The 12,787-nt window shown below is 37.3% G+C and overlaps 1 protein-coding gene across 2 annotated transcripts in view; it reads right to left on the bottom strand.

The window, feature by feature from the left end:
* The window catches only part of ACSL3 (acyl-CoA synthetase long chain family member 3), a 50,913-nt gene that overhangs the window by 10,316 nt on the left and 27,810 nt on the right, over positions 1–12,787 (bottom strand). For both annotated transcript variants that reach the window (XM_065640401.1, XM_065640402.1), the window contains exons 4-13: positions 9,943–10,052; positions 8,554–8,692; positions 6,457–6,607; positions 5,740–5,863; positions 5,402–5,473; positions 4,802–4,941; positions 3,927–4,099; positions 3,138–3,212; positions 1,954–2,145; positions 602–716 (exon numbers count right to left, since the gene is read on the bottom strand). In XM_065640401.1, the coding sequence (XP_065496473.1) occupies positions 602–716; positions 1,954–2,145; positions 3,138–3,212; positions 3,927–4,099; positions 4,802–4,941; positions 5,402–5,473; positions 5,740–5,863; positions 6,457–6,607; positions 8,554–8,692; positions 9,943–10,052 (1,291 nt within the window). The remainder of the gene's footprint in view (positions 1–601; positions 717–1,953; positions 2,146–3,137; positions 3,213–3,926; positions 4,100–4,801; positions 4,942–5,401; positions 5,474–5,739; positions 5,864–6,456; positions 6,608–8,553; positions 8,693–9,942; positions 10,053–12,787) is intronic.

The raw sequence follows: 12,787 nt of genomic DNA, 5'->3' as shown, positions 1-12,787 counted from the left end.
AACAGTGTATGTAGAAAGCAAATAGAGAGGACATTTGATTATCATTTATTAATTGTGTGTTTGCATTGTATTTACAGAAGATTTTCTCTCAAGCTTCAAGGCTTCTGCTGGTGTACGGCAGGGGTTAAAGAAATGTATTTTCAGCGTGCAAAGCCAGCTTCTGGGCTGTTGGTAGGTTTTTTTTCCCCTCCACCTTCCTCTGAAGTACAACAGTACTTCCTCTGAAGAACAGATCACAGCTAAATGCAGCAAGGACAAGGTGTCCTAGGGCTTCTATAGGTAATAATCTGTAAAGTGCTTGAGTGACGTCTGTTACGAATGCACTCAGAGTTAGCTGCTTTTCAGATCAGGAAAAAGGGAATGAAAGAGCCTCATTCTTGGCATTTTCCAACAAATGATGAAAAAATGGGAAAGGAAAAATAAAAACATACATTTCAGATGTTTTAGCTTTGCAAAGGAAGTTATTCCTTTGTATTGTAAGAAAAATCCTTTTTCAACTGGTTTAAAAAATTCCAGATAGCGAGTTGCAAAAAATTTTGCTTATGGCTCCAGTAAGACAGACAAGGGATAGAGCAATAACAAAGAAACAGCTGCCTCTTACCTGCTTGCATACACACAAATATTATCTACCAGTGGAAGAGTCTTTAGAGCTGCTTCTACTTTGCCAAGAGAAACATATTCTCCTGCCTGGAGTTTTACAAGATCTTTTTTACGATCTATTGAAGAAAAAAGGAATTACATGTTAATGACAGAACACAAAACTTTAGACAGTGATTCTATACTTTTCTGAAATGTATGTATAAATGCCAAAAGGTAAGCTGATTCATGTTTGATGAATGTACCAGGAACATTTGATATCAGGTTTCCAGACTTCACGTTTTGTCGATTTGTCCCTCACATAAAAATGAGGGACATTTCAATTCCACGCATTTTCTGCCTTTAGAACAGCATTTCCTATATGATGGCACTGTCACATGAACAGAAGACAACCAGGATTATGCAAAAGCCAGTGTTGGGCTAGAAGCACACATATTGTGCTGTCTGGTGCAGATGCTTAAGGCACCATTTGCTGAGATTTTGTTATTTAGTCCCAGGCTAAATCCATATTTAAAGAGCGACTGTCCAACTGCTATTTGAAACACAACAATAAGAAACCAAAATTAAGCCCAAAGCACTTGATCTCATTGTATGCAGCCCAAAGGCAGCGAAGGTGAGCACAGGGTGCGATGGCAGCAGCACCTCTCCTGTGCCACACACCTTCACGCGACTTGGTGTGGCCAGGCGGGGGGACCTGGGGCTGCCTGACCTGTCTGACCAGCGCAAGGCAGCTGCGATGGGACCCAAGATTTCTCTCATATAATAAACCACATAAGCTTAGTTTTCAGGATTAAAGAGCCCTCTGAATCACCCACTGACTTGAAGAAAGACACCTGGTAGCTTATAGGTCACCAATTTTTGTGCCTACAGGGGTCAAAGAATTACGAGCCTATCACAGGCTTATGTATAACACCTTTACCTTAGTATACTATTCCCCTAGCTCTTTTATGATAAAGGAACGTTCTTCTTATAAAAGAATGGCCAGATTAAAAAAAGGCTTATTTAATTCCTGAGCACATATTATCAAAAGAGCACTTTCACTGAATCAAATTCCACACTTCCAAAATCAAAAATCCAAGGCAGCTTGTCTAACTCAAGTAGTCAATATTTAACTCTTTAATTACTACTCAGTCTCACTAACAGAGTGGAGTCAATGTTAAGACTGTTTTAAAAGGAAGCCAATTGTTTTAAAAATCAGCTTTTAAAACGCGTCATCAGGTTTACATTAACACATCAGAATTTCCCTTGGACATATGGCAGGGGTTTGGATTGCATGCCAAGAGGGGTTTTTTTGGTTAACTACGGTATTTAGAAACCCTGAAAAACATATACTTATCCCATAATTTATTAACTCACCAATAATTTTTAGACATCCATCTTGATGAAACTCCCCAATGTCTCCAGTATGGAGCCACCTCTGACCATTTTCATCAACAGTGAAATCTTTTTTGGTCCGTGCTTCATTTTTGTAGTAGCCCACAGTCACATTTGGCCCTCCAATGAGAATCTCACCTCTAGGATATGGTTTATCAGTGTTGTAGTATCCACCTGAAAGTATGTTTTTTATTAACAAGAATTAAAACATTCTAAAGCAAGAATTCCTAGTTTTACTATTTAAATATAGAACTAAACACTTTAGTGAGTCCTTAGCCAAAGTTACCACTTGCCTAAATAGTTCAGTAAGAGAAGAGGCGGTTCCAATTCTTTTCCCCTACATGAACAGTTATTTAACGTGTATTTACAAACAGAGAAATTCACACACATACAGAGAGCAAATGCCATCTCCATGCAATCCTTCTGCCAGGACTAACAGGCTTTCAGTTTCATGCGGGCTTGAATTAAAAAAAAAAAAAATTTCATCTCATATTTTAGGAAATTTAAAAAAACCCATGAGGTTTTGAGGTTTCACATTAGCCCAAAACACCTTTAAGTATCATGTATTTCTACTCTACAACACACAAAAGCCTATAGTGAAAGGAATTCACTTAAGTACATTTCGAATTTCATTAAATACATTTTATCTATTACAGCATCCATTAAGCTTCTATTCCTTATGCCAATTTTTAAATAATTTTATTAATAACACTATGATCACTACTTTTAAAATAATTTCCTAATAGCAACAGAAGGTATCATGCATGCACTTCAGCTGAAGTCTCCTGAATCCAGCACCTCTCAGACAAACATACAGCACCTGTACCCTGTCCTGCAAGAATATTGATATAAATCAGAAAAAGGTACAATGCTATATACAATGTACACATACAATTATAGCAACTGGAATAAAACAAACAGTATAGCCAAAAAGAGTCATAATACAACTTAGTAAAAATGCCACTCACATTGCTAGCTTCTGTCTAAATATTTGTAAGTTTAAAAAACACTAAGGAGTTTATTTTCTCTTTTTTCTCCCACAAGACCAAACTTTTATAAGTAAAAGTAGCATTTAAAATTTAAAAAGCCAAGAAATAGTCTTCTAATTACCACCACTGAACAAAGCCAAAGAGAAAAATAGTTATATAAATTTCTTGCAAACTCACCTTCTTCCCAGTTCAGTAACTTGATTTCACAACAGACTAAAGGTGCTCCCACTCTCCCTGTACTGTAGTCACAAGCTAGAGTTTAAAAAAAGAGCATTTTTCAGAAAAAAAAAAAAAGGTTTGCCAGAACTGATTAGAAAAATCTTTGTTGTCATGCATCTTAGTGAAAATTAACTATTTCTTTCTGAACTTCAATTCATAAAACAGAATTTCCACAAAAAATCCCCACATCACAGAAGTTTGTGGATCACCAATGAACATAATACACATTCTACAATCCAGCATAACCTAGCCACAAACATTAGATAGTCCTCATACAAGTCCTAGGTAGATCACACCGCTGCCAAAAAATAGCAGCTCTGACTGTTTCTGTCACCACTGGATGCGAGTGATGTTTTAGGACTTAAAGGCAACCGAAACCATTAAGTCCCATTACATGAAACTAAAATCAGGTGCAGGCTTTTACATTCCATTTTTAATATTCCTAGTGTTCCAATATACTCACCAAAATTAGAAATAATTTATTCAGTTCAACTGGTAAGTGAAGTAATGCCGAGATCCCATTCACGCTATTACAGGTTTCTCTATCACAAATGAGAACGTTCATTTTATATGTATTTGTTTTCTATGTAAGTCACCAGCTTTAGCACGGTGTGTCAAAGTGAGCGCTCCTACTGTTTTACCCATTTACGATTACAAGCAGTCCCCAGGATTCCCCAGTTACGCTTGGTGGCCCAGGGCAGATGCACAGACTGTCACAGATGACACCGCTCAGCCCGGCTCACGCACCTTCCATGATGGTGCCGGCTCCGGCCGATTCCGTCAGCCCGTACCCCTGTCCCACGGGGCAGCAGAAACAAATGTTCATGAACCGCTGGGTCGCTGCCGAGAGCGGAGCTCCTCCGCAAAGCAGGATGCGAAGTTTCCCACCTAGCAGCATTCGTACTTTCCGGAAAATAAGGCTAAAATGCAAAGATAAGAGTATGTATCTGTTGCTTAAAAACAAAACAAGAGAGTACCTAATTTTGTATCTGAACTGAAGGTTTCCACCATCTTCAAATGAACTTCTACGGCATTCAATGAAAATTTTGACATAGCACATTAAAGTTTTCAAAAACACAGGCATAGATTTCTAAGCTTGTTTCCAAATTCTGATCTGAAGATGGGTTAAATGTTTTAAGAACATAGATTTAAAGTCCTGTGATTTTCTCCCCAAAATAATTTAAATAAGATGTATAAATTTTGCAATTATATTATCCTTTAATCTCACTGAAGTTGGAATCGATCCTTATGGGTTCCTTCCAACTTCAGATATTCTGATTCACTTCTGTGAAAAAATGAAGTCTACAGTTATCTACAGGAATAGACTTACCATCTTACCCAAAAACTGTATAGATACACTATTAAAGTCCTGATGAAAATAATACAACCAGTATAAAACTCCTCTCAGTTTCAAGTTAAATAACACTCAAATTGTATGAGTAAATATTTAAAACCATCACATAAACTACTGATTTGTTGTTTCAATTTACACTTAATTGCAGACTCATTCAAAGTGTCAACATTAAAACAAAGAAAAGCACAAGAAAAATCAGATACTATTCATGTGGCAAGACTTTGATAAGCATTTTTTTGAGTGTCCTTAAAAATAAAATTAAAATTACCTGTCACAGAGCGGGGTAGTGTAACCTTTGGAAATCTGTTCCATTTTGTAGTTGTAGGCCAAGATAAACAGATTCCGCTGGAAACTAGTCATTTCATTCACTTTATTCATGACGTTTTTGTAGATCCGATCCATAATTTCCTAGTTACATAAAAAGATAAAGTTAATCTCAAAGAAACGGAAGCCCTAAATTCAGTATAAGAAAACGGAAACATGATTTAAGAATTCTAGTGCGTTTCAGGTAACGGTGTCCACAGACAGGAGGAAGGCAAACACACCTGAGCGAGAGCACCAGGTAACCCCAAGCTGCCTGTTGCCAACTATCTCAGTCCATTCATTTACTATGATGAACAATAGATGACTAACTGAAATGGCAATCTAATCCCCACAGCTGTTAAAACTTTGAAAAATGTTGACATTCATACAATGAATGTTTATTCCTGACACACAAATAAATACCAAAAAAAATTTCTAAGCTACTTTAACAAAGGTTCTTTTTTTTTTAATTTACATGATGACTGCATTAATTTTGTTGTTAAAAAACTGAATTATGAATATTTTTAAAATATCTTTTTAAATTATTTATCCTTCAGTTACTCACCGGGACAGCTGCCATTAGGGTTGGCTTAAGTGTAGTAACATCACCTTTGCTTCCTTTCTTTATTTTAGAGGACTAAAGAGAAGAACACGCTTACTAGCAGACACATTCAAGATTTTTAACATGAGAAACAAATGACATAGGACATCTCTCAAACCATCATTTTAAGTTATATGTTAACAATTAAAACTAGTCTAGAGTACCAATCATAACCACCAATACCCTGCTTCATGAATTATAGAAAAGGTTTGTTAGATTTTTAAAGAAATATTACAAAGACCTGATGTAAGTAATTATATATGTATATTTTTTAACCATAAGGGCTTACATCTACAACATACCTGGTCAGCTAACGTCTGAGGCGAAGAGTAACCAATGCGGCACCCATGAGACAGACAGACCAGTTCAGCACTCAGCTCCAGAACATGGGCAAGAGGCAAATAGCCAATATAAACATCTTTTTCCCTGTAAAGAATTTTTAAAAGATAGGTTTATGCTGTACCATTAGAGTCCTCAGATGAGTCATTAAGCTAAACTTACACAGAGCGTACTGCAGAACTAGAGAAAGTGGAAAAATGCCTTTGAGCTTGAGAACACGTTTCAAATAACACGGGTTTTGATTCTAAAGTTGCATACTGCACACCGTAGGTTTAAGGCAAGAACAAAGCATGATGTTTACTCATCCCAAGACAACTAACCGTGTGTTATGGTTGTGAAGGCAACACTGTGGACAAGATTAAAAACTGCACTAAACAAAGAAACCACAGAATTTAACAGTAACCAAAGGCAGTACTGCTTAGGGAAGCTTTCAACCCTTCTAGTACAAGGTGACCCACAGGCTTGTGTGTCCTGGTCTTGCCCACATAGGGAAGACGAGAGAACAAACAGCACGTGAAGTGATCGTATCACTTAATGCAGCACAGGGAGATGCTCAGATGTCAGTGCATAGTATGAGGTGTCACAAAGCAATCTAACACAGTTAGTGTTTTTCATAGTAATTAATCTAAAATTATATGCAGCTACCTGACTTTTGTTGGTAAGTATCTGTTGGTACGTACCCCACTTTTGGAATCCTCTCAGCCATTCCAGTTATCCCAGCAATTATGTTGCAATGGGAGATCATAACTCCTTTGGGAACTCCTGTGGATCCACTTGTGTACATGATCACCGCGATATCCGAGGGCACAGGCCTGGCCTGCTGTTTGTGTCCTGTAATTTGCGTTAAAAAAAGAGAATGTATAATGTGTGGAGAGCTTACCAGACTGGGAGATGCGATATACTAACAAATTTCAGCAGTCATTCCAATATAACTACATGACTATTGCTACTACATTTTGCTTTTGGTTAAAAAGACGGTGGTTCACTTTAAGTGCCTTCACGAAGAGTAGGCACCTCTTTGTATTAGCTGAGCAATACTTTGAGTGATTGTCCTAGACCACCATGACAACACTTTTCTGTTATGTTTCCCATATTTCTGCAGAGGAGAGAAAAACGGGCAGAGCTTTGGCTTCTCCAAAATGCCATTGAGCTTCACATGTTGTTGGGGACATGGTTCAGAGGTGGACTTGGCAGTGTTAGGTTAACGGCTGGACTCGATGATCTTCAAGGTCTTTTCCAAGCAAAATGACTGTATGCTTGTGCAATCCCTGGGCAGGTCTGCTGTGCTGGTTCCACGCTGCCGCAGGGTCCGTCCCCCTTTGCAAAGGGACTCTCTCGTGCGTTCCCCAGCAGGGGAACAACACGCTGCCTCACCTGCAACACCTGCAGCGAGGCACCGCTGAGCCAACACGGGCTCCAGTTTCTACAAATATTTAAAGGAAGTTCCATAGATTTAATAGGATTCAAGTGTCTCTTAAACACTTACACTGAGAGCAAGAAAATACAAAAACAATTGTGTTTTTTCAGAGGAAAAACTGCATAATGCACAATACATGTGGCAGAACATACACATTGAATGAGAAGAGTGAAAGTATATTTAATAATTTCACGCTCACTGAATCCTGTCCACCCTGCATGATGAACACCACAGAGGAAAACATAAGCAGCAGCTCATGTACTTAATATATTAATTGAACATCTTGACCATAAACAATTCATTGTAGTATTCTATAATTTATGAATGTTTAACTCAACAAATATAATGTTCCTTTATTATAGTGTATGGTATGTGATACATAAAAGACCGAAGGAGGATTAGACATCTTTTTACATAGCAAATAGATTAACAAATCTCAAGGAGCTAATGAATTATAGCCATAATTTTTTCTTCTGGTGTTGTCTGAAACAGTTTCACTAGTACACAGAACTGGTACATCAAAAATAGAAAACTGCCTTTTAAAGAAACTGAGAGGTCACGATGTTGGGAGCAAACCTGCCATTCCCCTGAACATCAACAGCAGGTGGATTAACCACTCAACCTACTCCTAAAACAAAATTCATTCCAACATTCATGTGCCTTCAGTAGTTAAAAGATTCTGAAAACACAAAGAAGAGGAGAAGAAAGCAACTACTGAACATAATGAAATCTTAAGATACCAGATTCGGCAGCTCTTCAGAGCCAAGAATATAAATTTGTTATTATAATAGTTAAAACACCTTCTGAAATTCTAATTCTAAAAATGTTACATAGATTGGAAATAGAATTCAAGACATTTACACAGTAGATTGACACTTCCAGAAGTGCAAAGAAGTGACCAAGTTTTAACAGATTTAAATGGCTATTGTAAATTTTTGAATTTAAAACAAATTAATGGCAGCGAATTAGTGATGTCTTTTGCTATAAAATGTACAGTAATTTCCTCTGTGTGCTCTGAATAACCTGGTTTTAATATGTCTGATCGTAAGAACGGTTTCTAAGTTTCTATCCTGGCCTAAATGCTTATCCTAAAAATTGTTCTTCAACATGTGGCACTTGTTGCGGAGAAGAGAGCTTTTAATAAAAGCATTTTATTCTGTTGAAAAAAAAAACAAAAACCACATCCTAAAAGTCAATCACAACCAAACCAAACAACCCCACAGGTTTTAGTTAAAGAAAAAGCAGATGATAAAAGGTTAATCACTGCCTAATTTTTTGAGACCTGCAATTTCCCAAGGTTTACTCAACAGGGTCAATGTAGGACAACAAATGAGATGATGAGAAAGAAGAGACAACCCACCAGTGTCTGCCTTGGCCCCCATCGCCTGCACCGAAGCCATGGTGTGAACAATGACGCCCTTGGGAAACTCTGACCACGTTGTTGGTTTGCCATCCACCGTAATGATGTGTCGCAGCAGCGGGACCTGAGAAACAATCGCCTGTGGAAATGAACATGTGTTCAGAAACGCATATTCGTGCCAATAAGAATGAAAAAAAAAAATCCATCTACCTACTGTACACATTTTAAAAAGATTTGACTTAAAATATCTGAGAATTTAAAATATCAGGGATAAACTTGTCTAGCTCAAGCAGCTGCAAAGCTTGAATCTTTCCACATTCAGATTTGCAGGACTAACTGAACTTTCCACTTCAAGTCCAAAAGCTTTTCCAACCATTTACTGATCTGGGACTTATTTCAAGAAAACTCCACAAATAAGACTGCAAAGACTTGTAGAGATAATTGACTTTCCAGTCTCAGAGCACAGAGAAAAAAGGTCCAGGTGACACTGAGCTCACAATAGGTCTCATGTTGCTCCTTGGTTACTACACTATGTAAAATAAGCAACAGCTAGCAAAAATACAGAAAATTATTAGTTTAGCATGAGGCAAGCACTTCAAACAAAATTGAGTTCTAAAACAATTATCAGTGTTTGAGTGGAAGGAGAGATGATTATCATCTCTACTAGAATAAACTCATTCTCTTACTGCAAGCTGAAATAAACGTGCATTGTATACATATTGTCACTCCAGTAACTTAAAAAAAAAAGTTTGGGAAATTCTCATCCAAAATTCAGCAACAGTGCACAGTTTTTAATTAAAACAATTATCTTATGCGAAAGGTCTAGTTCCCCCAAAACACATCACAATAAACCTCATGCAGATCACTTGTTTCACTTGTATATTCAATCTCAGTAAGTCAAAAAAGGTTTTTTTGACTGTTCTCAATGTTTAATAAGCTTTCACCTGCACTGCAAAACAGCTCTAACTCTTCGAGCACCCATCTTTAGATTTAAGAGCCGTTCTCTGTGGGGAAAACATCCAACAATACATCAGGAGGATGATCACATTTACCTATTCATATACAGCCTATACATTTTTCTGCTCTTCCTGTTTGCTTTGACTGTTAAATTTATAGGCACTAAATCCATCCAGAAGCCATAGCAGTTTCTTGAAAAGGTTGTTCCAGGCAGCACTGCAGCTCTTCTATAGTGTAAATTGCTCATCCTGTTCTCCAAAGTCAATGGGGAGCTGGAATCCCACTGAAGGCTAACTACATAAATCTTATTCTAAAAGAAGTGTCTGCCCTATAGAAAGCCAGTATATCATTCTTCTCTACTATGGAACCAGGTCTTTTAACTGTAATGAACAGATACACCAGAAAGAGAGAGACGAAGAACAGTTTTCTGACCTTCAGTTTTGTTTGCATCAATTCTTTACTAGTAATGATGGTGGTCACCTCTGTTTCATTTAGCCCATGAACTATTGCTGGGCCTCCCAGAGTAGCGTACAGAGTAACAACTGAAACACAAAACAGAAAAAAAAAAAAGGTCAATCTCTATTTTACACTTTCAAGTATAGTTTACAAAAAAGGCCCGAGATTAACCTATTCTAAGTTAGGCAAAACAGCAAAAATATTTGTCAACTAATAGAAAAGTGGTATGGTTTTGGGCTTTAAAAAAATACTTATTGCATGGATTTAAATACAGCATAATTTTTAGTCATTCCCAGTAGGAATAAAGAACGACATTGCCTATGTGACTGTTTACTAATTTTTCAACCAATTTTCAGACCATTTTCAAGGTTTAATTAGAGCTACCAAAACCGCATTAGCCTATGTAATTACCTTCTAGATCTACTCTTGTACCTTCATGGCTTTTACCATTGTAAAAGTAGGCATCTGTTCTCAGTGTAATACACTGATTAATAGACCTCTCGTACACAGGAAAGAAAGAGCTTTCATTTATGTGGACTTCTCAGAATTCACATGCTGCATTACCAGGCTTTTACAATTGCCTGCTAATAAGAAATTATTATAACATTGTAATACGTGTCATCGGCAGGTAAGTCTCACACTTAGCAATAAGTCTGTGACTATCATATTCTCCCTTCTATTAAAAACCACATAACAAAGGTTTAATCATCACGATCATTAGACACTGAACTGACATCATGAGAATACAGAAGAGTAAGGAAAGCAAATATTTAGGAAATTGACTATTACAAACACTGTTTCTTGTATTTAAGGACAGCTCATTAGCAGAGCATTAAACCACCATTATTTCATATTAACAATTTTAAAACCATATTTAATTTCCTGTCATTTTTACGGGAACTGCATAAGAAAAGACAGGAAGAGACTGGGGAAGAAAAAGGCAGCTCAAAAAGGTAAGAGAGGTGTTGCTCTCCAGAAAATAATCACTTCCTGGTTTCCAAGCAGAATGCTAAACAAGGGCTTCTCAAAAAAGTCATAAGGTAAATCAACACAATCATAATAATTACAACATTGGTGGAAGTTTTGTTCACATTAGGTATCTGAATTTCTTTTTGAAACACCCTTTATTTTAGCTGAATATTTAAATAACATAATTAAAACAAGACATTCCATTGTACATTAGGTCTGTAACTGTACTATATTCATTGCAGGGAAAAAAAAATCAAACTCTGTTGTATTCTGAGATTTGAAATCCAGGGAGTTATTCAGTGCAGCATACCAAGGAAAAACTCAAAAGCAGTTTTCTTACACAGAAAAGTAAATAGCTGACCTCTCCTTATTTTTTCCTTGTTCAAACAGTCCATTATAGTTCAGAACTGTTGCAGGGCAAGCACACATGCACTGTGTTTTCTTTAATTTGGTGGGAGCAGAGTCCAGCCGAGTGCCTCTCCCGTTCCCACGAGCTCTCCCCGCTCGCTGCGCTGACCCCTGTTACACAAACATCTCGCAGAAATTCAGCTGCCCCGAGCCAGTCAGCACAACCCAGGCGACACGCCACCCGAAAGCAGAGCATAATCTCTGAAACAGCCATTTATGCAGTTAATTGCTCTTCTACAAATAAGTGCATCAAGGACATCTTATAGCTATATGCTAGAGCCAAAGAGGAGATATACAATACCATTTATACGATGGTATACAGATGTCATGGAGAGAAAACAACTGAGCAATGACTCTGATCTGTGAAATTCTCACTTCTCCACATAAGTACCTAAAACTTTTCCAGGCAAGTCTGAAAGTTTAGGTGATTTCTCTCCTTTCTCTCTTACTGAGAGGGATTATCTTTCGTGTTCATCTTTACACATGCAATAGTACAAGTGAGTCTCTGGTATCTGGACTTCTGCTATGAATACTGCTCTAGAAGCCTAACAAAACAAAACAAAAAAATCTCAACACCACTAAATTTGTCAGCTAATATACATGAACAAAGCCTTACCCTAAACAAACAAAAAGAACATTCGCCATTTACTTCAATGTAACTGAAGTGTAAAACTGAGTATTTCAGGCTCCATCACACACAAAAAATAAAAGGCAAAGTATACCTTCAAAGGCTTTGGCCAAGTCAATTCTGACAAAACCACTTCTGCTCAAGCTTCACAAAAGCATGATTAAAAAATGAAACATAACTTTTCCTGTTTATTTTATTACTTGGTTATACACTCAGGTGTTTTATCTGTCCACACTAGTGAAGAGCTCTTCACACAGACGAAGAGGAGATACTTTGGAAGAAAATCTGTTTTCATGTTAGTACTTTTCTTTCCATTTTTGAACAAACAATCCCACTCGACCTCTTGCAAGTACAAGACCCAGATAGCTTCAAACAATGTAAAATTTACAATCCAGCAGGTATTTCTAATCATAAAACCACTTATTTGTGTGAGTAATCCGTAACATAAAAATTACTTTCCCCACTTTAATTCTGTAGTACAAAAGGCATTCTCTCCAACACTAAGTATGAAGCAGATGAACCTGCTCTCTTGGCATCAGTTCTGGGAATGTCCCGTCAGATTTAATACATTTCACATTTGGACAGAATGTCACAACGCTATCACAGCAGCCAGCCGTTGTGAAACTTGTAAACTGAAAAATGCTAATATAAGTCATTTAGCAATATCTTGCCACACTACTTCTTCAACATCATCTGAATGTTATAATTCTTTCAGCAAACCGACTACGTGAATACTGCACGGTAATATCATCATCTGCCAACACACAAGTCGGCCAAGTTCACATAAGATGACATACAGCTCTGATGCTAAACACC

This window comes from Caloenas nicobarica, chromosome 8, assembly GCF_036013445.1.
Source record: "Caloenas nicobarica isolate bCalNic1 chromosome 8, bCalNic1.hap1, whole genome shotgun sequence".
In the NCBI taxonomy this organism is placed as follows: domain Eukaryota; kingdom Metazoa; phylum Chordata; class Aves; order Columbiformes; family Columbidae; genus Caloenas; species Caloenas nicobarica.
The sequence above is the reverse complement of the archived record's forward strand: the minus strand, read 5'-3'. Positions and strand labels throughout refer to the sequence as shown.